The sequence below is a fragment of the Callorhinus ursinus genome, unplaced genomic scaffold, assembly GCF_003265705.2.
Source record: "Callorhinus ursinus isolate GAN/ISIS: 27379988/994484 unplaced genomic scaffold, GSC_fseal_2.0 scaffold20, whole genome shotgun sequence".
NCBI lineage: Eukaryota > Metazoa > Chordata > Mammalia > Carnivora > Otariidae > Callorhinus > Callorhinus ursinus.
In genome coordinates, this window is record NW_027397082.1 from 24,098,662 (window position 1) to 24,125,030 (window position 26,369).

Below are 26,369 nucleotides of genomic sequence, written 5' to 3' on the forward strand. Positions count from 1 at the left end.
AGAGAACCAGGGCCCTGGTTGGTCAGCCCCGGGACTGGCCAGCCTGGCTGCGGTTACAGCACGACTCTCCCCAGCCCTTCACCTTATGCAGGAAACCGCTCTTGTCCAGTGGTTCCCAGAGCGTGGTTCCCGGACCAGTCACCTGAGCAGCACCTGAGAACTTACTAGAAATGCAACTTCACGGGCCCTGCCCCAGGCCCACTGAAGTAGAAATTGGTGGTGAGGCCCAGTGAGCTGCACTGGAGTCAGCTCTCCACGTCATTCCGACGCACAGTAAAATCTGAGAACAGCTGCTTTTAGTCTGAAGAAATGGGTTTTAATTGGGGACATAGAGTAGGATCTCCTGGGGCCCCTGCCTCTAGAGATGCTCCGTTAGCAGCTCTGGGGAAGAGCCTGGTCTGTGAATTTTAGGGAGTCTCTCCTGGGGCCTGGCCCATCTCCCCCATGCCAGCTCAGAACCACGGGTGTAGAGACTTCCCTGGCTTCTTGGCCACAGCATGCCGGGCCGAGCTGGGGACCATCCAAGCCTTTGTCAAGGCATTTCACCGTTCATTTCCGTGCGTTTATGGAGGCTCCGGTATATGCTCAGCTCCATGCGAGGCTCTGTGGCATGTCGCAAAGTGTATAACACAGGGTCCTGGCGCTGCAGGAATTTGCAGTCCAGTCCCAGCTGACAACAAGACTGCTGACCGGCCAAATAGACGCAGTAATAGTCATTTTGGCCGCTGTTAACGAGCTCCCACAATTGAGTGCTCTGAAGACGTGCTGGACCACGCGGCCCTTCAGCCAGCAGCTTATCTGCTGCAGACACGGCTGACTGCAGGGAGGTCGCTTGCTCTGCTCTGTAGCAGGTGGGTTTTATCCGGCTGCCTGTAGGTGCTCTGCTGTAATGGTTTTGTATTTCTTGTGATGTGGGTTTCTTTCAGCATCTGAATACACTACCTTTTGATGATCGGGTAGCGTCTTTATTTATTCCATCCGTAGAAGTCATCTTGAAGTTCCCATATCCGTATGTGCGTGCATCTAATCAGAATGAAATGTAATTTGTGTTTTGAGGGCCGACTTGGTGCCAGGTACTGTGGGAGGGCTTTGTGTGTATTTTTTTTTTTTTTTATCTTTTTGTACCATGGTGAAGGGGGAAATGAGCTCCTGTTTTATAGAAAAGGAAACTGAGGACCAGAGAGGTTAAGTAACTTTTCCAGGATCACACAGCAGAGTCGGGTCCGTTTGATTCCAGGAACTTTCTGGTACTACGTATAAGCAACTCTGAAAAAGCTAAATGAAACTTCTGCAACCCCACCCTTCCTGGCCAACCCAAGTGTTTTCCTCATTATAGGGGATCCTAACAAGCCCTCGGGTTTCAGAAGTGTCAAGGCTCCGGTCACCAAAGTGGCTGCATCGATTGGAAACGCCCAGAAGTTGCCCATGTGTGACAAATGTGGCACCGGCATTGTGTGAGTATTTGCCTCGCCCCGGTGTCGGAGGCCCCCCAGGTGGGGTAAACCATGCAGCTGTGGAAAGTGCCAGAGTTTGCCCATTTGGGGTGTGATGGGGAAGAATTCCTGCCTGGAAAATGGAGCAGAGAGGCCAAGTGGGCCTTTATGTCCAGAGCCAGGTGTGAAGGTTTTCCTTGGCCGCGGAACCCTTAGGGTGTGACTGATGTCAAACCAGAGAAAGGGCCTCTCTGTTGAAGAGGGAGGGCTTCACGAGTAATGCGCGTGGCCGGTTCCGAGGCCCTGATCCGCCCTTTGATGGGCCGCGTGGAAGGAGCCCCCGGCTGTGGTGCCTCCTTCAGGTGCTTGTCGCTAACGGAGCCCTTTCCTGCCTCCCTCCTGCAGCGGCGTGTTCGTGAAGTTGCGGGACCGCCACCGTCACCCTGAGTGTTACGTGTGCACTGACTGTGGCACCAACCTGAAACAGAAGGGCCACTTCTTTGTGGAGGATCAAATCTACTGTGAAAAGCACGCCCGGGAGCGGGTCACACCCCCTGAGGGCTACGACGTGGTCACCGTGTTCCCCAAGTGACCCCGCAGGCCTCCTCTCCACACTCTGGCCCTCTCCACTCCTGGAAGTTCTTGCTGACTTTGGTTTTACCCCTGCTCATCAAACACCACGTCTCCCTGCCTCTGCTCGCTGACTCACTGGCTGCGTGACGCCTGCTTTTACGATTAACAGAGGATGGTTCTGTTCCGTGCCCCCTTGCCAGCGTCCCTGGGTCTTCTCTTTACCTCAGCTCATCTCTGCTGCAAATGGACATCAGCCACATTTGAACCAAACCGAATTGAGTATGTCTGACATTGAGTTCGGTTTTACTCAATAAATGCATAGACTCCAAGGCAGTGTGTGTCTCTCTCTCATTTCACCGTGCATCCTCGTTCCTGTCTCAGGCCAGATGAGATTTCTGAGGCCTCTCCTCTTGTTTTGGGTTCCCCACTTCTCTGAGATTTGCAGGCCTTCTCCTCCATGTGTGAGAAGATTGACATCTGAATGAGCCATGTTCTCACCTTCCTTTGAAGTTTGCTCCAAATTCTCTTTCTCTGATGCTAATGTAAGATCAGCCTCGTTATGTTGTAACGAAATGATGTCTTCTCTCCTGTCTGGCTGTTCTGGGACTCATCTGAGGAAATGAATGCTTCCCAAACAAGAGATGGAGAGCTTTCCCAGTTGGGCCTTCAGATATTCCCTAACGAGTCCCTCTCTAGGCTGCTAGCTGCCACGACAGCCCCTCTGCTCTGTGAAGGGAAGCACACTCAGGATGGGCATCACCTAGGTGCTAAACTCAGACACCTCTTGGTAGTCCCTTGTGGAATTTTGACGGCAAATAGACATGTTCAGCAGCCACAGTCCGAGAAGGACATGGGACCTGCAGGGATGTGGCTCTGGGTCATACCATCAGGGAAGGCTCAGATACGCAGAGGCGCTGGGTGAGGGTGAGGGGAATCCAGAATGTGTGGTAGAGACTGGAGATAATGAGCCTGAGTTACCAACCTCAGGCGCAGGGGCTGTTGTGACCTTCCTCTTCTAGTGACCTTCCTCATCTAAGCTTCCCACAGGAAAAGCCGGCCCACCAGATCTGGGTGGGGCTGCCTTCAGAAGTCGCATGAAGACTCCCGCAGTGTTGACACTTGCTGCGTCACTCAGATACCCCTTCAGAACCCAAGGACTTGGCCCCCGAGCTGCCCGGAGAGTTGCCAGTGGAGGACCCTGTCCGTCAACCCTCCCAGGGAGTGTCTGACCTGAAGAGAGCTGGCCCATGGCCCCTTTCCCAGGTGGTCCAGTGCCTGCGGAGGTGAGCATATCTGGGCCTGGCCCCCTGCCCCAGCCCTGGACAGCTTTGTAGGCGTCCTCTGAGGCCTCCCTTAAAGCTGTATTGCTCATAGCCAACTTCTCTCCCCGCCCAATTCTGCTTCCCTCCCTCCCTCCCCAACCCCCACCCCAGGTCATGGTCCCAAGGGCACCCCTCCTAAACTTAACCTCTCACTAGCCCCGGGTCACAGTTTGCTTCCTGGGAAAACCAATTTGTGACAACCATGACAGAAACTTCGGAATTTTTTTTTGTTTTTTCCTGAGATGGGATTTATTTGGAGGGTTTTTTCACAGGGACATACCTTAAACTGACTTACCCATTCAAATAACTGATTTTTATGCCATGTCAAAACCTCACCATCAGGGACAAGAGTGGACACAGACCAGGTAGGACTGCTGCCCTGGCCCAGGTAAGAAATGGAAAGGCTGGTACAGGGCAGTGGAGGCGGGAGCGGGGCAGTCACTGGGTTTGAGAGAGATTTTTAACGTAGAGCAGACCGACGTAGGCTGCCCTCCTGTCTCCTTCCTTGACCAGACAACAAAGAGCTTCTCCCCCAGTAATGGGCCCCTAGAGCAGGAGACCTCTCAACTCTGCCAGCCCCATTGTCCTAAGCTGGGAGCTCAGAATGGGAGGAGAAAGTGTGGCAGGTGTGGTCTGGTATCCCCAGTCCCTTGGGCATGAGCTGAAGGTTGGCTCCTTCACCTGCCCCCCTCGTCCACCTCCAAGAGCTCTGCTCTCAAGGAAAGAGTAGCATCTAGAAAGTATATCGGGTGTGATGGTCCCTTACATTGATGGCACTTTACAGATTATAAAATGCATTTATTGTATTGCTCTGCGAGCATCAGAAACCCTACTAACAGGCGATTTCATAGGTGGGGAACCAGGGACTTGGTGCGAATGAGAATTAGAACGTATAGGGTCATGAACGAGCATGCACTGGAATTTACAGGGAACATTGTGGTTTCTGCTCTGGAAGAATGCCTGTGGGTGCAGTCACTTTGGAAAACAGTGTGGAGGTTCCTCAAAAAGTTAAAAATGGAGCTACCCTATGACCGAGCAATTGCAAGACTGGGTATTTACTCCAAAGACACAGATGTAGTGAAAAGAAGGGCCATAGGCACCCCAGTGTTCGAGCAGCAATGTCCACAATAGCCAAACTGTGGAAAGAGCCGACATGCCCTTCAGCAGATGAATGGATAAAGAAGATGTGGTCCATATGTACAATGGAATATTACTCAGCCATCAGAAAGGATGAATACCCAACATTTGCATCAACATGGATGGGACTGGAGGAGATTATGCTAAGTGAAATAAGTCAAGCAGAGAAAGAATTATCACATGGTTTCACTTATTTGTGGAACATAAAGAATAGCACAGAGGACATTAGGAGAAGGAAGGGAAAAATGGAGGGGGGGGAATCCGAGGGAGAGACGAACCATGAGAGACCATGGACTCTGAGCAACAAACTGAGGGTTCTAGAGGGGAGGGGGGAGGGGGGATGGGTTAGCCTGGTGATGGGTATTAAAGAGGGCACGTACTGCATGGAGCACTGGGTGTTGTACGAAAACAATGAATCATGGATCACTACATCAAAAACTAATGATGTAATGTATGGTGACTAACATAATAAAAAAAACTATATATAAAAAAAAAAGAACGCCTGTGGCCAAGGACTGAGAGCATGAGGGGATTTGTTGCAGTGGTTAGGTTGGGGCTGACTGCCCTCCTCCCTCTAAATATTCTCCTGATGCCATGTCGTTGAATCAATTTGAAAAGAATTAGAGTGTCTCTGTCCAGTGGGATTAAGCCAACAAGGACTTGAATTGCTGAAACTATTCAGCCAAACACACACACTGCATTGAAGCAACAGCCAGTTTTGGTGGTAAATATGCCTCAAAACCTTGGCAGAAACATCTGTTGAATTAAGAGAGGGTTTCCTCCATCGTGATTACATGTATATATCCTGAGATTTGTGTTGAATGTTCTCTGAAGGGAGATGCATGGTGAATTGTTTCTAACTTCTGACACATGGTGACTTTCCATACACTCTTCACAGATTAAAGCATTACCCTCTTGGCAACCTTGGCACAGGCCAAGAATCTGATGTGTATGAGAGCTACGGGAGCAACAGGAGTTTAAAGAAAAAGTAGTCTACCTCATTCCAGCTTCTGCAGGAGATCCTGGAGTCTGAGGAGAAAGGCGACTGGTCTGCTCGTGGTCAGAGGCTACTGTTCAAGGCCTGGCGTGTGGTCACTCCTCGCTGAAACACAGGTGAGCAGAGCCCAGCAGTGGGAGGAAAGAGTACAGTGTGGGCCATTAAACTCTGATAAATAAAATAATCTATGCCTTCTTGCCTTGGTCTGTGTTACAGGAGCGCAGATCTAGCTGCTTCCTGTCATGTGTGTACCATATAGCTGAGAGCTGGGTAAATTATCTTGTGGTGGGCCTTTGTTGGTTTGTCCCTCAGCACGCCCTTGATTTGATTTGAGCCCATCCATCCCCTTCCTGCTGTAATTGGTGGTGCAGATAGGCAAAGGCCAAGGGCAGTAGAGAGACTGAAGCACAACGAGCCACCAGCAGAATGAATCCAGGCTCTGGGCTTCATCTTACGGCTGAGGAGATGCCGTGTTATTTTTGTGCTCCAGTGTGTTGGGCACATTGGAATCCTGTTTTTACTGCTGTCCCCTCTTCTCCCCACTATACCTGTCTGCCATGGGAGAGTCGTCCCTCCTGAGAAGGATCTGAATGCCTGGGGACTCTGATGAGGAGAGACCTGCCTCAGCCAGACTTCCACTCCCCTGGGTTCATCCCACTCTGAAAGGAACTGAGGTTTTTTACTCAGGGCAACCAGTTCCACCACTCCTCGCTGTGAGAACTTTAGCCAACTCACTCACTCCTCCTGATGTGGGGACCCTGCATTGTCACTTGTGTCCTATCCTATGGATTAGTCTTCTTTCTGGCTTCTGTTTGACTTCTGTAGTCATCTTTATTATTTCCTTCTTTCTCTTTGCCTTGGGTTAGTTTGATCTTTTTCTAGTTATTTTGAGGTGGACATTTAGGTCATTGGTTTGAGACTTTTTTCTTTTCTAATACAAGCATTTAGTGGCATATATTTCCCTGTAAACACTCCTTTGGCCACATGCCACAAGTTTGATACGCTGTGTTTTCATTTTCATTCATTTCAAAATAGTGTTTCAGTTTCTCCTGTGATTTCTTCTCTGACCTCTGGAATATTCAGGAGCATTGTGCTTAATATCTAAATATTTGGTGGTTTTCCAGCTATCTTTCTGTTACTGATATCTAATTCAATTCCACTTGAATTAGAATTAAATCCTTTTCAAGTGACCAACTGTCAGTTTCTTTTGTAGCCCAGATCGTGGTCTGTACTGGTGAACGTACTTATATGTACTTTAAGAGAATGTGTATTCTGCTGTTTAGGAGACTAAATTAGTTAGGTCAAGTTGGTCAATAGGTTCAAAGTAATTAGGCTCAAGTCTTCTGTCTGATTTTCTGTCTGCTTGTTCAATCATTTACTGAGAGTGGACACTTGAAATCTCTAGCTGTAATCATGAATTTGTCTTGTTCTTTCAGTTCTGTCAGTTTTGTTTTACATCTTTTAAAGCTCTGTTTTAGGTGTTTATACATTTAAGACTCTTTTATTTTGTAATGAGGTGTAACTCCTTTGTGATTATGAAATGAACATCTTTATCTCTGGTAGTATTCCCTGTTCCGAAATCTACTTTGACATTAAAATAGCCAGCCCAGCTTTCTTTGATCAGTGTTTGAATATTACATCCTTTTAATTTTTCTGTGTCTTTATATTTAGAGTTGGTTTTCTGAAGAAAACCCTTGTTTGAGTCTTGCTTTTTCACTCAGTCTGACAATCTCTGCTTTTGGGTTTTGACCATTTTTATTTCATTTAATTTTTGATGTCATTGGGTAAATGGCATCCTGCTACTGGTTTTCTCAGAGTCATTTTTGTTGTTTTCTTGTTCAGCCTGCATCCTAGGGGCACCTGGGTGGCTCAGTTGGTTGAAGATTCTGCCTTCAGCTCGGGTCATGATCTCAGGGTCCTGGGATTGAGCCCCACGTGGAGCTCCCTGCTCGGTGGGGAGCCTGCTTCTCCCTCTCCCTCTGCCACTCACCCTGCTTGTGTGCATTCTCTTTCTGTATCTCTCATAAATAAATAAGTAAGTAAGTAAGTAAGTAAAATCTTAAAAAAAAAATAACCTGCATTCTTTTGGATCAATTGTTTATTTTTTATGGTTCCATTTGATCTTAATTATGTATTAGCTCTATTTTTTCTGTTGTTGTTTTTTAGTGGTTTATAATTTACAGCATCAACTTAATGTGATCCATGTTTAAGTAATATTGTACTATATCAAGCATGGTGTAGAAACCTTACGGTAGCTTACTTCTGTTTCCTGCCTCCCATCTTTTATATTGTTATCATATATTTTATTTCTACCTATGTTTAAGCCCAACAATAGTCTTTAAAGGAGATTTAAAAACTAGTCTATGATATTCTAAACAATTTTATGTAAGTAATTCCCACACATGACCCTTTCCAGTGGTCTTCATTCCTTCCTACAGATCCATGCTTCCATCTGGGAGCATTTTCCTTCAGCGTGAACAGTTCATTTTAGTCATAATCAGTGTGGGTGCTGTGATGAATTTACTTCATTTTGGAATGTCTGAAAATCTTTTTTATATAGCCACTTTTATTGAGGCATATTTTCAATATATAATTTTATATAGTTTTAAAAAATCAATTGTGAATTGATTATAAACACCAAAATGATAATATGAGTGTAAGGAATGATTGCTGTCTCTAATTATAGTCAGGTTTTTCTCTCCATCTCTTTCTGAGTTCAGTATAGAGAATTATTTTATATGTGTAGTAGAAGTTTCACCTCCAATGTAGGGACCATGTAATACTTATCTTTATGATCCCAAAGCCTCATGCAGGACTTGACATAGGTATAAATGTGCTCAACAAGTTTGTTCTGGTTGTTTTTAATTAGATAGATGAGGCTTCCCCTATTAAGCTTACCATACTTTCTCCTTTCCTACCCATTCTGTCTAGGAAAGCCATACTTTCAATACTGCTGATTTAAATAGTTTTTGTTTTGGAGAGAGTAAAGGAATACTAAGAATTCATGAACACTAACAATCACTGGAACTTCTTTGACTCTCTCTGGTCAAAATGGAGCGGGAAAAGTGTGAATTGGGCCATGAGGTGCATCATTTTGTTCTTTCTGGTGGCATTGAGGTGAGTGGGCAAATACTACTACTTGAAAAGCACTTGCAGCAGCAGGTACTGTGTGCAGGGACCTACACTACGCATCATGGGGGACTTTCAGTCTTGTAAGGGTAGAGAGTGATAAAACATATGGTCCCTGTTTGGTATGTGGTAAAGGTGTAACTGAAGAAAGGCAGAATATACATATTCTTCCATCTTGGATGAAATAATTGCAGTTTTTAAAGAGCAGCACATACAAAATACCATGCTCTCAGGTGAAGCTGTAATTGATGATTGAACATAGTGCAATCTCACTGTACTTAAAAGAAGTGATGGCGGAGGGGTGTCTGGGTGGCGCAGTTGGTTAAGCATCGGACTGTTGGTTTTGACTCAGGTCATGATCTCAGGGTCATGAGATCGAGCCCCATGTCAGGCTCTGTGCTCAGCTCAGAGTCTGCTTGGGATTCTCTTTCCCTCTCCCTCTGCCCCTCCTTCCCCCCAAATAAATAAATAAACTTTAAAAAAATTTAAGTGCTGGCATACATAGGCTATGAAGGATGGGGAAGGGAATTTCAGATGGGGTGAAGGCATGCCCACTCTGGACAAGTGGATTGGCAAGGAGACTGGCCTAGAGGGAGCAGAGGGCTTTAAATAGTTTAGTAAAATTAGGCTTTAGGGGCGCCTGGGTGGCTCAGTTGGTTAAGCGTCTGCCTTTGGCTCAGGTCATAATCCCAAGGTCCTGGGATCGAGCCCCTTGACTGGCTCCCTGCTTGGCGGGGAGCCTGTTTCTCCCTCTCTTCCCCTCTTGTGCTCTCTCTCTCTCAAATAAATAAATAAAATCTTAAAAAAATAAAATTGGGCTTATGACTGATATGGAATTGGAGTTTGGTATTTATGGAGTGATCTGAATACTGAATTAGAAATGTTTCATTTGATTAGATGGAAATTTGAGCAAGAACAAGGATGTGATTGCAGGTGATATTTGCGGGAAATTATACTGGAGTTCCCTGGAGTGTTTGGTTCCCTGCTGGAGAGCTCTAATTTCTAGACCTAGCATCTGAGAGTCTGGATAATCATTACAGCCATGGAAATGTAGAGGAGTTTGATGATAGAGGAGTCAAAATTACATGAAGATTGTCTCCCTTTCTGTGTTCTCATGGATCTAGGAATATAATCAGTTCGGCAGGTCCATAGAAGCCAAAGGAGACAAAAAAACATTAAAAAGAAGGAATAGGTCAGATTTAGTTAGGAAGGTGGACACCTGGGCAGCCTTTGGATGGGTTAAGAGGATTTGCCGGTGAGTCCTAATTGAAGAGAGCAGTTTAGAAGGAAGGAGATGATGGTGGGAGAAATTTCAGTGATGGGAGATGTTCTGAGAAGTTAAACAGAAGTGGGAAAAGATCTGGGTGACAGATTTAAATGGTGGTTGGGTGAAGTGGCAGAATTGCATGGGAAGGAAATAAAGGCATAAAGACATAAGTGTAGGTGTGACATTTCCAGTGAAAGGGAAGAGGGAAGATTCTAGAACATTTGGAAAAGTGGTACTCTCAGAGAACAAAAGGACATTTCTTCCTCTGAAATTACAATTGCTTTAACCAACTACTGTCTATAACACTGGGTGGAATGGAGAAATTGGTTAGTGGGTAAGACTTAGGACCCTAAATGGGTAGAGTCCAGAAGATCAGACGGAGTGACATTCAAATAATTTTCTGTGGAATTTGGTCTGAACCACCAGTTTCAAGTGGTCTGGATGAGGAGTGATGATTTGTGGTTAAGCATGTGGTTTAGGGAGCTGTAGGAAGAAGCAAATTTCATCTAGTATCTGCCCTTTTTTCTACCCCTAAGGAATGATTCTTAACCTTTTGGAGGCCATAGTTCTTTCGGGGAAGAATTCACTTATATTCACCACTTGCTTTTTTGTAGACATTTTGAAGGGTGTCATGGACGCTGTAAAGCCTCTTCATTACTCCCAGGGTTAGGAGGCTCCAAGTCCTCTGGCAGCTGGGTTACTGGTAGCCATCTTCCCAATACTATATTTAAATATAACTTCATGGTTCTAGGAAACACTATTTTATTTTGAGTCTAGCATAATTTTGATAGGCCAGGTATAAGAACCACTGAATCTCCCGATGTACTTGAACAGATGGATAAATCCAGTGGGAACTTGTACTATTATTTCTCTATGTTGGGCCATGTGTTGGGCAGTTATTTTGTCAAATAATTGCATCCAGGGGCACCTGGGTGGCTCAGTCGGTTAAGCATCTGCCTTCAGTCATGATCCCAGGGTCCTGGGATCGAGCCCTGCATCAGGCTCCCTGCTTAGTGGGGAGTCTGCTTCTCCCTCTCCCTCTGCCTCTCCCCTCCAGCTTGTGCTCTCTCTCTCAAATAAATAAAATCTTTAATTAAAAACAAAATTCTTGGGATGCCTTGGTGGCTCAGTCGGTTAAGCGTTTGCCTTCATCTTGGGTTATGATCCCAGGGTCCTGGGATCGAGTCCCGCATCGGGCTCCTTGCTCAGCAGGAGCCTGCTTCTCCCTCTGCCCGCCACTCCCCAAAGTCCTTTCTTTGAAAATTGGTACTTGTTTTCAAGTCCCTCAGAGTCATCTTAGTGTGGTGTTGGAAGGAGCAGATACAGATGTGTATATCAACCTGTCATACTTCACCGGCATTCCTTCAAAGATGAACTTTTATAAAGAATTTACTTGTAGGGGCACCTGGGTGGCTCAGTCGTTAAGCATCTGCCTTCGGCTCAGGTCATGATCCCAGGGTCCTGGGATCGAGTGCCACTTCGGGCTCCCTGCTCAGCCGGGAAGCCTGCTTCTCCCTCTCCCACTCCCCCTGCTTGTGTTCCCTCTCTCGCTGTCTCGCTCTCTGTCAAATAAATAAAATCTTTTTTTAAAAAAAGGAATTTACTTGTGTGTTATTAAAATATTGACTCAGATAGGGTGCCTGGATGGCTCAGTTGGTTAAGTGTCTCACTCTTGATCTCAGTCTTGATCTCAGGATGATGAGCTCAAGCCCCACATTGGGCTCTGCTGGGCATGGAGCCTACTTAAAAAAAAATTGACTCAGATAGATGGGGATGCCTGGTTGGTACAGCATGGGATTCTTGATCTTAGGGTTGTGAATTCAGGCTCCATGTTGGGCACAGAGCTTGCTTAGAAAATTTTTTTTAAAGATTTTATTTATTTATTTGACAGAGGCACAGCGAGAGAGGGAACACAAGCAGGGGGAGTGGGAGAGGGAGAAGCAGGCTCCCCACTGAGCAGGGAGCCTGAAGTGGCACTCGATCCCAGGACCCTGGGATCATGACCTGAGCTGAAGGCAGACGCTTAACGACTGAGCTACCCAGGTGCCCCTACAAGTAAGTTCTTTATAAAAGCTCATCTTTGAAGGAATGCCGGTGAAGTATGAGAGGTTAATACACACATCTGTATCTGCTTCCAAAACCAAACTAAGGTGACTCTGAGGGACTTGAAAACAAGTACCAATTTTCAAAGAAAGGACTTAGAAGGATTAGCCAATAAAAGATTTCAATCTAGGAGCACCTGGCTGGCTCAGTCAGTGGAACATGTGACTCTTGATCTCAGGGTCATGAGTTCAAGCCCCATGTTGGCCACAGAGCTTACTCAGAAAAAAATTTTTAAATAAAAATATTTACTCAGATATTGATCTTGATCTCGGGTTTGTGAGTTCCAGCCCTATGTTGGGTGTAGAGATTATTTAAAAATAATAAAAATCTTTAAAAAAAAAGATATCAATCTATTTGTGAAAGGCAAAAAAGCAGATGGAGGAATAGTAACTAATTTAGGAGAGCGAAGGAATTTACAACCCAAATGTCTGCAGAGGAGGTTTACCTGTGAGAAGGAAGTCACATTACTTACACAGAATCCTTCAGAGATTCAGGATTTGGAAGTACCAATTCTCAAAGAAGACAAGGCATAGATGGAACTAAAAACAGTACAGTGTGTTGAAATTCTGCAGTCATAGCTGTTGCCACGTCTGTTTTTACACTGTCCTTTGCAGTCACATGATGTTTGTTCCCATAGGATATAGGAAGTTTACTCTCTGGAATAGGGATTCTCTGGGTGCTGTTGGTGTTTTGGACTAGTATTTGTAGTGGGGAGCTGTTTTGTGCATTGTGTATGTCTAACAGGATTCCTAGCCTCTACCCTCTAGATGCCAGTAGCACCCCCCAAGTTAATGTCAACAAATAATGTCTTAAGACACTGCCAAATGGTCCTTTGGGGTAGGGGTGGATAAAAATCACCCCAGGTTGAAACCTGTTGTTCTAGAGAAACCAAAACTCCTCAGACACCCCAGACCTGGGACAGTTGGCATAGTAAGGACAGAATGAGGTACCAGGATGAAAATCTGGGCATTGGGCAATGGTCCACATATTGATTTCTGGGATCCTTAGCTCTTCCATTCTGCTCCCAGTAACCCAGCAGCCAGGTAACAGAAGACCATAGGATTTTTTTTCCTAAAGAAACCAAATATCCCCAGAGAAGAAACTTCCATATACTGATATCTAGGTAGAAGGGATCTACAAAGCTCACAGCACAATGAAAGAAAAATTATCTCGGGGCATCTGGGTGGCTCAGTTGGTTAAGCGACTGCCTTCGGCTCAGGTCATGATCCTGGAGTCCCGGGATCGAGGCCCCGTGTCAGGCTCCATCCTCAGCGGGAAGCCTGCTTCTCCCTCTCCCCCTCCTCCCTCTTGTGCTCTCTCTCAAATAAATAAATGAAGTCTTTAAAAAAAATTATCTTAAGGCACAACAATCATAAAACTTTTGATTGCTTAGATTAAATCTTAAAATTTCCCAGAGAGAGAGACATCCAATCATCTGCAAAGAGTTTGGAGTCAGAATGCTTTCAGAATGTATAATCCTCCCTGGATACCAACAGACAGTGCAGCACACCTTCATAAAACTCAGGGAGAATAATGATCAAACTAAATTAGATACTTTTGATCGTACACGTTAGCACTAATGTACTTCCTGATGTGCACCTCAATTTTTGAGTTACTAGGATAACTTGGAGACTGTTTCACATCAGTTCACATAGACCTACTTCAGTTAGAGGCAGCATAGTGTGGTGGTTAAGAGCTCAGACCCTGGAGCTAGTAATGTCAGTTCAGATTCCAACTCTGGGGCTTACTATCCATGTACTATTGGGCATATCAGTTAGCCTCTGGAATCCCATGTTTTCATCTGTTAAGGGTAATGAATTGTTATAGTATTTACTTCATTGGGAATTTATGTGTCTAGAGTGAATCAATGTGTCAACCTAAAGTCAGCTGATTGTCAATGTTAACCACATCTCCAAAAATACCTTTACAGCAACATTTAGATTAGTGTTTGATTAAATAACTGGGTGCTATAGCCTAGCTAAGTTGGTACAGAATACTAACCATTACAGTCCACCCCTTATAAACTTGGCACCCATACACATCTCCTTAAATCATACTTAATCTCCAAATAAATAACAAAGTCATACTTCTATTTAACACGATACAACTATCGTGTGTACGTACTAAAAAAAAAAACCCAAAAAACAAAATGAACTAACCCTTTAGCCAAAAGAAGATGTCAAGTCCTTGGGTATGTTTATTTACTCTTCTCACTGATACCCTGTAACAAAGATCACAAACACACACGCTCATAACAAAATGTAGTTGTTCATGATAACTACAGCCCTTGTTTCTGCAACTGGTCATTTGATTGTGGCTAATTTCTTCCTCCCTCCCTCCCTCCTGCTTCCTTCCTTCCCTCCTTCCTATCTTGTGGTAAGAACACTTAATATGAGATCTTTCCCCTCACATTTTTAGGTGCACAATATCTCTAGAACTTTCCATCTTACACGACAGAAACTCTTTGCCCACTGAATAGCAACTCCTCATTTCCCCTTCCCCCAAGACCATTCTACTCTGTTTCTGTTGGTGTGCTCTCCTGGGGCTGCACACTCTCCTAGCAGGTGGGCACACTGCAGTGAAGGTTGGTGATGAGGGTTAGGCCAGGGGTGTGCAGGTGTACATGGTGGTGTAGACTGGTGACAAGACAGGGCCTGATCTGGGTCAACAAGCAGCTGCAGCATGTCAGCATGTGACCCCAGGGGTTCATGCTGTGCTGAGGGAGAAGGAGGGGGAGAGTTCTAAAGATTACAAAGGGACAAACTTTTCTGAACTCCCCTTTGTATTTACCCACTGTGAAATTGTCAACTCAGTAACTATTTAAACAAATTGTTTAATGTCATGGTGAGATCGGAAGGTACCTTGTATTTACTCAACAGATGTTTGTAGAATGTAATTTAGTTGAAATACTTTCCAGTGTAGAGTTCATAAGTCATATAGTTTGACCCCTGAACAACGCAGGGGCAAGCGGGGGACAACCCCTGTGTAGCCAAAAATCCACATATAACTTGACTGTGAGAGTAAGACACAACTCTCAGAATGCTGACAACTCACTTCATTCTATACATATTTTGTTGAAAACATCTAGAATTTTAGTCCCCTTTTTAAAATGAAAACTAACTTAATTTCTTTAAGCTTTGCTATGATATTATCAATTATATAGACTCAAAAAGCTTTACTGCCACCCAGGCCGGAACCCAGGACGGCTATGTTCTTGTCGAGGTACGTTGGCCATCATTGCTTCCGTACCCACCTCAAGCCTCAGCTCTGTGTCAGAAATGCTATCCCTTTGGGAACTACAGCCAAAGAAGAGATGGAAAGGTTCAGGAATAAGAATACTGTCTAAGCCATCCTCTGTCTCCCCATATCACTATCTACAGTTGGTCTCTTCCCATAGTGATGTCTCTTTGCCACCATGGTACTGGTGTGGCCTTGGGTGTAGGGGTCTCTTTTTGGCTTGTCAGCCCTCTTGGTCCCTGGGAACTTTGAGATTCATTCGGACTGTGTGAAGTCCCTGTGTCTGGGGCCATCACTGATCTACACAGCCAAGTTTGCGCTTGTCTTCCCTCTCAGGTATCGTATCTGGAATGGAATCTGACACTTGATGTGGGACCTAGGGAAAGGCCTGAAGATTCCCCAGCTGTACCAGTCTGGAGTGGCTGTCTTAGTTCTTACTGTGTTGCCCTCTGTAGGGCTGGCAGCCATGTGAAGAGCTGAAGTTCCTAGCATTGTCTTCCTACAAATGATTCACTGACCTATCTTCCTGTTTGTTACTCTCTTCTCCAGCCAGGGTAGAGTTCTCCTGATTTATTTATTATTTGTGTTTGCATATCCCCTTGGAGCTCAGTAGTAGTAAAGGACCTTATAGAACCATAGCAATAGAAAAAGGTCCAGTTTCCCCTTTGTTTCTAAAGATGGAATGACTCAGAACTTCCCTTTTCCTGCCCCAAGCTTGCAGCCTACTCTGGGCATAGGAGCCTTCATTCTCTCTTCATAGTGGGGCTTCATTTGTGCAGACAGCCAGCTTCTGGCTCCTTTCTGAGACGGTGGAAACAATGCCGGCTCTGTGGCCTCTGCTGTGGGGACTGGGAGTGGGGCTCCCAAATTGTTTCTTGTGGTTGACTTCAAGTTTCATAGGGTTGTGGTCCAAAAGTGTGCATGGTATGACCTCAGTCTTTTTGTACTGGTTGAGGCCTGATTTGTGACCCAGTGGGTGATCTGTTCTGGAGAATATTCCATGTGCACTCAAAAAGAATGTGTATTCTGCTGCTTTAGGATGAAATGCTCTGAACATATCTGGTAAGTCCATCTGGTCCAGTGTGTCATTCATGGCCCTTGTTTCCTTGTTGATCTTCTGCTTAGATGATCGGCCCATTGCAGTGAAGCGGGTGTTAAAGGCCTCTACTATTATTGTATTATTATCTATGAGTTTCTTTAGATTGGTAGTAATTGTTTTATATATTGTTTTATATAATTGTTTTATATATTTGGTTGCTCTCAAGTTGGGGGCATAATTCCACATAACAGTGAGATCATACGATAATTGTCTTTCTCTGATTGAATTATTTCACTTAGCATCATACTCCCCAGTTCCTTCCACGCCGTTGCAAATGGCAAGACTTCATTTTTTGATGGCTGCATAATATTCCTGTGTGTGTATATGTGTGTGTGTGTGTGTGTATACCCCACGTCTTCTTTGGGTAAAGTATTCTTGACTGCATATTTTCCCCATTTAGCACATTGAATATATCATGCCACTTTTTTCTGACCTTCCCAAGTTTCTATGGATAGATCTGCTGCTAACCTTATGTGTCTACTACCCTTATAGGTTAAGGACCTTTTGTCCCTAGCTGCCTTCAGAATTCTCTTTATCTTTGTATTTTGCAAGTTTCACTCTGATATGTCTCAATGTTGACCTGTTGTTTTTTTTTTTAAGATTTTTTTTTTTTTTTAGGGTGCCTGGGTGGCTCATTTGGTTAAGCGACTGCCTTCGGCTCAGGTCATGATCCTGGAGTCCCGGGATCGAGTCCCGCATCGGGCTCCCTACTCAGTGGGGAGTCTGCTTCTCCCTCTGACCCTCCCTCCTCTCATGTGCTCTCTCTCTCTCATTCTCTCTCTCAAATAAATAAATAAAATCTTTAAAAAAAAAAGATTTTTTTTTTTTTTTAATTTGAGAAAGAGCATAAGCTGGGGCGGGGGAGGAGCAGAGAGAGAGGGAGAAGCAGACTCCCCACTGAGCATGGAGCCCAACGTGGTGCTCCAACCCAGGACCCCGGGATCATGACTGAGCCAAAGGCAGACGCTTAACTGATTGAGCCACCCAGGCGCCCCTGTGTTGACCTATTTTTGTTGAATTTGAGGGTAGTTCTCTGTGCCTCTTGGACTTGAATGCCTGCTTCCTTTCCCAGGTTAGGGAAGTTCTCAGCTGTAATTTGTTCAAATAAACCTTTTGCCCCTTAGCCCACTCTTCTTCTGGGATTCCTGTGATATGGATATTGTGCTCTGTGGAATCCCTAAGTTCCTTAAGTCTGTATTGTGATCTCATAGTTTTTCCCTCTTCTTTTCAGCTTCATTATTTTCCATAACTTTATCTTCTGTCTTTATCACCTATTTGATCCTCTGCTTCTTCCATCCTTATTGTGATTATATCTAGTCAGTTTTGCATCTCAGTTATAGCATTTTTTATTTTGGCCTGACTAGTTTTTACATCTTTTATCTCTACAGCCAGTGTTTCTCTGGTGTCTTCTGTTCTTTCAGGCCCAGCTAGTATTTTTAGGACTGTTGTTCTAAATTCTTGCTCAGATATATTGCTTCTATCTATTTTGAGCAAATCCCTGGCTGAGATTTTTTTCTTGATCTTTCTTTTGGGGAAAATTCCTCTGTTTTGTCATCATGTCTAAGTTTCTGTCTTTTGTGTATTATGAAAACTTACTGTGTTTCCTGCTCCTGAGAGTAATGCTATATTAAGAAAGGGTCATACACTGTCCAGGGCCTGGAGTTTCAGGAAGTCTTTCTAGTGTATGCCGTGTGCACTCTGCTATCAGGTTTTGGCTGTACTTTCCCAACGGTCAGTTCTCTACAGAGTTCCCCCTTCCTGGCAGTGAGGAGTGTTTGGACTTTTAACTAGGGTGCTTTGATCTGTTTGTTGTACGATAAGCCTCGCATCTGCCATGTTCTCTCCCTCCAACGGTGCAGATTGTTTTCTTTATCCTCAGATCAATTTCATAGTTGTTGAAAATGATTTAACGTTGATCTAGCTGTGTTTGAGGGATGAGGCAAGCTTAGGGTCCCTTTACTGCTCCACCATATTAACACCTCTCTGAAGGCACAGTTTTTATATCTCCAGTGTTAAACTTATTTTAACATTTTCTCTGTTTTCTTGATGTTAGCTTCTTCAGGGGTTAGTGTTCTGATTTTTAAGTGTGATGTTATGCCTTGTTGGATTTCCTCAAATATCTTTTTCTCCATTTTTTAAAAAATTCAAATTCAATTAACATGTAATGTATTATAGGTTTCAGAGGTAGAGCTCAGTGATTCATCAGTCATATATAATACCCAGTACTCATTACATTAAGTGCCCTCCTTAATGTCTATCTGCCAGTTACCCCATCCTCCCACCTCCCTCCCCTCCAGCAACCCTCAGTTTGTTTCCTATGATTAAGAGTCTCTTGGGCACCTGGGTGGCTCAGTTGGTTAAGCGACTGCCTTCGGCTCATGCCGCATCGGGCTCCCTGCTCAGCAGGGAGTCTGCTTCTCCCTCTGACCCTACCCCCTCTTGGGTTCTCTCTCACTCACTCTCTCTCTCTCTCTCAAATAAATAAATAAAAATCTTTAAAAAAAAAGTCTCTTACAGTTTGTCTCCCTCTCTGACTTTGTCTTGTTTTATTTTTCCTCTCTTCCCCTATGATGCTCTGTTTGTTTCTTGAATTCCACATATGAGTGAGATCATATGAGAATTGTCTTTTCTCTGATTGACTTACTTCGCTTAGCATAATATCCTCTAGTTCCATCCACATCATTCCAAGTGACAAGATTTCATTTTTCTGATGACTGAGTAGTATTCCATTGTGTATATATACCACATCCTCTTTATACATTCATCTGTTGATGGACATCTGGGCTCGTTCCATAGTTTGGCTAGTGTGGACATTGCTGCTATAAACATTGGGGTGCTACATTTGTATCTTTGGGGTAAATACCCAGTAGTGCTATTGCTGGGTCATAGGGTAGCCTTATTTTCAACTTTTGAGGAACCTCCATACTGTTTTCCAGAGTGGCTGGACCAGCTGCATTCCCACCAACAGTGTAAAAGGATTCCCCTTCAAATATCTTTGAGTCTTGAAATTTTGTTCATATCTGTGAGTTCCTAGACACTTTCAAATATTCATAGTATTGAAGCTGGAGTATATTGAGTATATTGAGAACAAGCAATGTAGGCTCTGGTTATAGGACCCTCACTGGAAATGGATGTGCAGGCGGAAGGATGGGTGATATGCAGCCAAGGGACTTTCTACTGTTTGAGTGATTTCTCTCCTTGATTTGGTAGATTCCTGGCTCCTATCTACTGTCTGTTGATCCTGCATCCCTCTTGGCAGTTAATTGTGTCAGAACTCCTGACATGGAAAAGGACTTTGTCGAGAGATTTGGGTTATCTCTCCTCTGCTCCAGGGGTGACTAGCTCCCCATATCCTTTTTTACCCTGCCTTCTCCTTTCTTTCTCTTAATTCTGGCCTTTTCGTGGATTTTCTGGGAAAAGGCACTGACAGAGTGCTTCTTTTTTCTGCTCACATAATGACAAATTTTGACATGAGATATTCTCTTTCATCAGTGGTCGAGATCATGAATTCCAGCTCTTTGAAAATCTGATGGCTTTCAATTTTACGATTAAAATATGACCATCTCTGAAGAAGTGTTATTTTTTTAGTTGGGATTGCCACTGAAAACCTAGATATTTATCAATACTGAGGTGACTGGTTTTATTTTAATCTTTATCAGTGGGTCAGAGTCCACTGAAGATAAAACAATTATTTATCCAAAAGTTCAAAACAGTTTATGTTTGATGATCAGCTTGCATTAGTATTTATAAAGTTCTTGGATTCCAAGCTTTCAGCTGCATTTAGAGAAAGCACAGCAATGGATCTCTTCATAGTTCTGGTGATAGGTCTTTCTTGTTTGATTCCTTTCTTTCTGTGGAACTGTAACCGTGCCAAAGGGAAGCTGCCGCCCGGCCCCACTCCTCTCCCAATCATTGGAAATGTTCTACAGATAAATACTAAGAACATCAACAAATCCCTAAGCAAGGCAAGTATGATTACTTTCCTTCCAGTTGTTTGCAGTTACAGCCCTATATCTAAATAAAATATGGTCCCAGATGCCATGTTTTAAGGAAGTGGTTTGAACGGGAAGGGTCCCTTGGATACCCAGCCATGACTTTAAGCTGGAAGGCTGCCAGCAGGGAATGAGATCCATGACATGATTGTTGAGATTGCCAAAAGAAGGAATTCTCTGTCCATATTGTGACCAGGTTTCCTTTTTAGTAATTTTTCTTTGCTAAACCCTAATGTCAATGAAACTGCTTTCAATTAAAAAAAAAACATAAAAGTTCTAATGACTTACAGCGTCACAATATTAAAAGTCTCCTAAAAGCTAACATGGTTTTAAGTCTAGGAAATAACTCAAGATTCCATACTTTTCAGTTTCTATTATATTTGCTCGCTGAGTGAGTGAATAACTACTCTATTTCTAGCTATTTAAATAGCAATAGCTCTCTAAATCTTGAAGGAATTGTCTGAAATCCGTCTTCCCTGAGAGAGCTGGTGACCAGAACACAGCCTCTGGAAGCTCCTTTCTGTGTTTTGGGCTATGGATTCAAAGAGGTTTTGTCAGCACCCCAGCTCGTCCACTTGTAAACTCACAGCATTGGGCAAATTTAAAAAATCTCTCTGAGCCTTAACTTCCATTTCTTTAAAATGTGAATAATAATTGTATTTTGCACATGGTCCTTGAGTATATCATATATTGATCAAGTTACTGAATGCCTACTTTGTATTAGGCACTCTGTTAGATGCTGGGGCTTTTCAATGGTGAATGAAAAAAAAAAAGACCCGAGCATTATGGAATTTATAGTCTAGAGGGCAGGGCATGTATTTGTAAAGTAATCATGCAAATGAGTGTATGATTACAAACCATGTAACGGGCACAGTAGCAAGAGGACATGCAGCTTGGAGGAGCAGGGATGGGAGGAACAGTCAACAAAGGGTTCTCCGAGGAAGTGCGGCTGGAGCTGAGATCTAAAGAATGATCAAGCATTAAGCACACAAAATACAGATATAAGTTTGTTCCAGGCTGTTTCAGTCTGGAGGAGAATTACTTGTGGTGTCTCTGAAAGGACCAATTTGCTTACAGACCAGAGAGTAAATAAAAACATGGTGTGGGATGAGATTGGAGAAGTAAGTAGGGGCCAGAGCATGCAGGTCTTTCAAGGCTTTTAAGAATATCGGTTTTTAGGGGTGCCTGGGTAGCTCAGTTGTTTAAACATCCGACTTTTGATCTCAGCTCAGGTCTTGATCTCAGGTTGTGAGTTCAAGCCCTGTGTTGGGCTCCATGCTGGGCTTGGAGCCTAGTTAAGAAAAAATATATTGATCTTTTGCCTAAGAGCAATGTGATGCCATTAATGTGCTTAAAAAGGACTCTCATGTTAGCATTTGCCTTGTGAAAATATCACTCTGGTTGCTTTATGGAGAGTGAATTGTAAGGTAGCAGGAGGACTGAAACCTTGGATAAGTTGAAAGTGTGTATGTCCTACATCATTTAGAATACCAAGTAATTGGCCATCACAGAAAGATCCCAATAACACAATGGCTTAAAGAAGAGAGGAGCTTATTTCTGTCTTACAGAATGATATAGAGGTGAGTGCTATTGGGCTGCCTGTCTTCCCTGAGGTCATCCAGAGAACCAGGTTTTCTCAGTCTTGTAGTTTATCATCCTGGGTGCCTAGGCTATTGTTCTCATATGCAGGGACACAGTGGGGCTATGTCCAGCTGTCATTTCAGTCCTTGGGTAGGGGCAGGGATGGAGGGCATGCATTTACCATTTATGCAGTCATGTAGGATTTGCACACATCATTTTTGTCAACAGCAGTTCTTGCGAGCTTAGCCACATGGCCACACAGGGAAGCTGGGAAATGTCAGTGACTACATCGCCAGGTTCCTGTGTATTACTAAAATCTCGAGATCTCGGGTGCTAAAAAGATGTGGGGGGTGGATAATGAGGGATGATTGTGAGAATCTACACAGGGGGCAAGAGAAGGAACATCCTTTAAACAGGATGAGAAACATATCATTTATTGTAACTATAGGAAGGAAGGAAAAATTTGGTGCAATTATAGGTTTGGCAGATAAAAGTTAATAAAATAATATGAATGAAATCCATAATACACTCCCTGTCACATAGTAGGAACTGAATAAATGATAAACTGTTGATGATGATAATAGTAGCAATGTTACTAACAATGTAATGATAATTACTACTTAATGTCATTTATTAAATTACCAGCTCTAGAAGTTGAAATCTTTTATACTGGGTGTGTGAATATTAAAATGTCTCTTTGGTAAGATTAAAACTATTTACCTCACTTATCTACATTCGTAGTTTTGAAATTCTACTCTTGTACCTCCTATTCCTTTCCCAGCTAGCAGAGCGTTACGGCCCTGTGTTCACTGTGTATCTTGGCATGAAGCCCACTGTGGTGTTATATGGCTATGAAGCGATAAAGGAAGCTCTGATTGATCGGAGTGAGGAGTTTTCTGACAGAAGCTGTTTCCCAGTGGTGGACTGGATCACCCGGGGAGTAGGTATGCCTCAATTTGGAGAATGTATGTGGGTGTGTAAGCTGCAAAGACTCCAAACAGGCTAAGGGACAGAGAAATTGTTAGTATTTAGAGAAATTTATTTAGAGAAAACAGCATAATTCCAACATTTTTCTATAAAGGATCATTAATCCATATTGTAGATAATGAAGGGGACACACAGTGTCTCCGTGAAACACTAGATGCAATGAAAGCAAATCATCTGTTAACATTCTATGAATTTGTGTTCACTTTAAATTATGGCCAGTTAAGATAATGTTCGTTTCAGTTAAGATAATAAGAGACTGAGAGAAGAGAGAAGGGAGGAAAATGACTCAGTTATCCTAGTCACCAAACATTCTGCTTTCTGGTCTGAGTCATGGTTGCCAAGAGACTATTTTAGGGAAGTCCCATAGTGTGCATGGAGCCAACATAGGTTTGAAATATTTCCAGCCTTGTCTTCAATCTTTTACCCTTCTAAAAAAAAGTACAAGAAATATTTGAATCCAATGGAATACAAAGCATAAAGCACAAATATGCTCCGAGAAGATAATTATGGACAAATGCATGATGAGTACATATGGATTGCAAGTGATCCTAGAAAAAGCTTTTGAAACTAAAGTACTTAAACTGTCTTCCTTTTGTTTTGGAGCTGGCCTTAAGCTGTCCAGTACTCTGGTGGGTCACTGGGTTTCTGCAAAAAGAGATAAGGCCTGAATGGGGCCACTTCCTCCTCTACATCGGTCTTTAAAATCTTTATGGACAAGTTTCCTGAGAATTACTTTTTCTCCTGATCTTGTCCTGGCTCCGGAAGTCTGATTGAACTTCCTTGGTGTTAAGACCATATTTCATGGAAAAGATTTAACAAACAGGGGAAATGGGAAAATGAGGAGGAGTAGATTTTCAGGAACTTCTTTCCAGTGCACAAGTACTCTCTCCTTCTCTTGAGAATCGACTCTGTTTGTTGCCTCCCCTACAGTTCATTCACAATGTACAAAAACCAGCCCTGAAAATGTCACCTACACTTGGACTCACCATGATTCATTACCAGTGTGATCACAGAGCAAGCATTTTGCCTCCATGATCATCAGTAAAATGGGGACCAAAACACTTGGTTCACAGAGTTATCCTGAGGTTTGAAGGAGCTAACAGATGAAGAAGAGTTGGGTAATATGTCAAACCCAGAGTCTTGACAGATACGAGGCTGGGTTAACAGGAGGTGGGTGAAGCAGGACTCATTGGAAATTCCTGTGGCTGACACCACTCTATTTACATCCCTGCTTAAGTGTGATTATTATTTTCTGAGATAAAGACTCTCATTGTAACGGAGGTCATTCTCTCTCTCTCTCTTTGTCTTTCTGATAGGAATTATTTTCAGCAGTGGAGAAAAATGGAAGCTAACCCGAAGTTTTTCCCTCACGATTCTGCGGAATATGGGGGTGGGAAAGAAGACTATTGAAGACAGAATTCAAGAGGAAGCCTTATGTCTGGTGGAAGCGTTAAAAAAAACCAATGGTGTGTATTTCTTTATGTATTTAACAGTACTAGTTTGGGAGGACCAAATGCTATTTCAGATAGGCTACAGCGAGATCTGATGGCTCAAGCACAATAGAAGTTGCTTTTTTGCTCACATGACAGTAATAAGAGGTGAAGTGGTTGGCATAACAGCCTTCTCAGGCTCTAGGTTGATAGGAACCCTGATGTCTTTCTTCAACACGTGGCTTCCTGTGCCACTCATAATTCATCTCTTTGCATGGTAGCAGAAGGAGCAAAGAACAAAGAAAAGAGCAAACTGTGTTTTCAGTAGGCCAGGTATGTCAATGGCACACCAAACTTCTTTCATATTCCATGGGCTCTAACTCAGTCGCAGGGCCACACCAACTCTAAGGGGCACTGGGAAATGTGGTTATCTGCATGCAGAGGAAAATGGGGAGAACATGGATTTTGGTAATGAACTAGTAGTTTTGGCCATAATACCTTGAAAAATGAAGTAATGTCCCTAGTAACTTCTTGAGAACACTACAAACATTTCAGTATAAATGTATGTCAAGTCATTATGCTGGGCACTTTAAACTTACACAGTGCTGTCAATCTCATATTAGTAAAACTGGGGCCGGGGGGGGGGCGGAGCACTGGTGCTTCAGTGGTAGGATTCACACCAAACCCTTCTCAGTGCTTAGGGCTGCATTATGGCTCACCTGGAGGAGTATGGGTGTGAATGGAGGGCGCTTCAGTAGCACGAGTTGGCTCTGTGTATTTGTGTGTATGCACAGGCAGGACTGGGAGGGGAGGTGGAAGAGAAAGGGAGTGGGAAGGAGACTTGGCAGGAAAGGCGTAAGATCAGGATCATCAGATATATGTGGTTTTTTGAACCTCAATATTTAAATATTTTACAACTAAATAATGCTGTTTTATATATGGTGAATTTCCATTGTGTTTCATATATATATACACACATATATATATATTTTAGAGAGAGTGGTGGGGAGAGGCAGAGGGAGAGAGAGAATCTTAAGCAGACTCCACATTCAACACGGAGGCTGATGCAGGGCTCGATCTCACGACCCTGAGATCATGACCTGAGCTGAAACCAAGAGTCGGATGCTTAACCACCTGAGCCACCCAGGTGCCCCTGCCGTTGTGTTTTTTAACCCATGTTATGTATTGTCCAGACAGCTTGTCCTCACCTTTTTTTCTTTTGCTGCTATTAATATAAAAAATGTAATTATTACAAATACTTGCATGATTCTTGTTTCTTCCTTGGAATAAGTTGTGACAGTAGAGTGTCAATGAATATCATTTGGACTTTTGATGTATATTATTACAGAGGAATGGGTGGGAGACCTGGCAGAAGAAGGGATATAAACGTATATAGTTTTGTAAACTTCCAATTTAACATATTACATACTTTCACGTGTTTAATTTTTGTTCATCAAGAACATTATTGGGGCGCCTGGGTGGCTCAGTCATTAAGCGTCTGCCTTTGGCTCAGGTCATGATTCCAGGTCCTGGGATCGAGCCCCACATTGGGCTCCCTGCTCCGTGGGAAGCCTGCTTCCCCCTCTCCCACTCCCCCTGCTGGTGTTCCCTCTCTCGCTGTGTCTCTCTCTGTCAAATAAATAAATAAAATCTTAAAAAAAAATTATTAACAGACTACTACAGTATTCCACTATTTGGATGCTCCTGACCTACTCTCGCCCAGATTCTGCCTAATCCCACCAAGCTATGGGGCCCCAGACTCTTGGGTAACCCATTTCACCACTGGGTAATTCTGACTATTGAAAGGTTCTTTTACATGTTGAGCAGAACATTTTTCCTTATAACTTCTACTTTTTGATCCCTGCTAAGTTATTTTTTTCCTTTTGGAGTTATAGTGATGTAACAGTCACCTCACAGAGACAAGATGTACCTCCCACCCCAACTTTGGTTTCAATGTTGAGAGTGATTGTACCACACACACTCCATTTGGATGTAAAAAGTTTGTGACTCACAAAATGAGCCTTTCTGTGGAGGGTGGGGGTGGGGCACTGGTTCCTAAGCAGATAAAGAAGCAGCTCGAAT

The 26,369-nt window shown here is 43.5% G+C and overlaps 2 protein-coding genes and 1 pseudogene across 6 annotated transcripts in view; all 3 read left to right on the forward strand.

Annotated features, from left to right (window-relative positions):
* Positions 1-2,335, forward strand: part of PDLIM1 (PDZ and LIM domain 1) — a 46,053-nt gene extending 43,718 nt beyond the window's left edge. The window contains exons 6-7 of the mRNA XM_025880856.2: positions 1,337-1,454; positions 1,839-2,335. Of these exons, the coding sequence (XP_025736641.1) occupies positions 1,337-1,454; positions 1,839-2,025 (305 nt within the window). The 3' untranslated portion in view covers positions 2,026-2,335. The remainder of the gene's footprint in view (positions 1-1,336; positions 1,455-1,838) is intronic.
* A 2,485-nt stretch (positions 2,336-4,820) lies between these two features.
* Positions 4,821-26,369, forward strand: part of LOC112830847 (cytochrome P450 2C21) — a 41,949-nt gene continuing 20,400 nt past the window's right edge. The window contains exons 1-4 of one of the 5 annotated variants that reach the window (XM_025881013.2): positions 4,821-5,578; positions 8,394-8,579; positions 22,652-22,814; positions 24,174-24,323. In XM_025881013.2, the coding sequence (XP_025736798.1) occupies positions 8,514-8,579; positions 22,652-22,814; positions 24,174-24,323 (379 nt within the window). In that variant the 5' untranslated portion in view covers positions 4,821-5,578; positions 8,394-8,513. Of the gene's footprint in view, positions 5,579-8,393; positions 8,580-20,061; positions 20,267-22,651; positions 22,815-23,848; positions 24,028-24,173; positions 24,324-26,369 lie in introns of those variants that run through there. The other 4 variants (XM_025881014.2, XR_012381705.1, XM_073904419.1 and 1 more) reach the window with 4 other exon arrangements.
* LOC112830848 (succinate dehydrogenase cytochrome b560 subunit, mitochondrial pseudogene) lies at positions 15,170-16,252 on the forward strand (annotated as a pseudogene).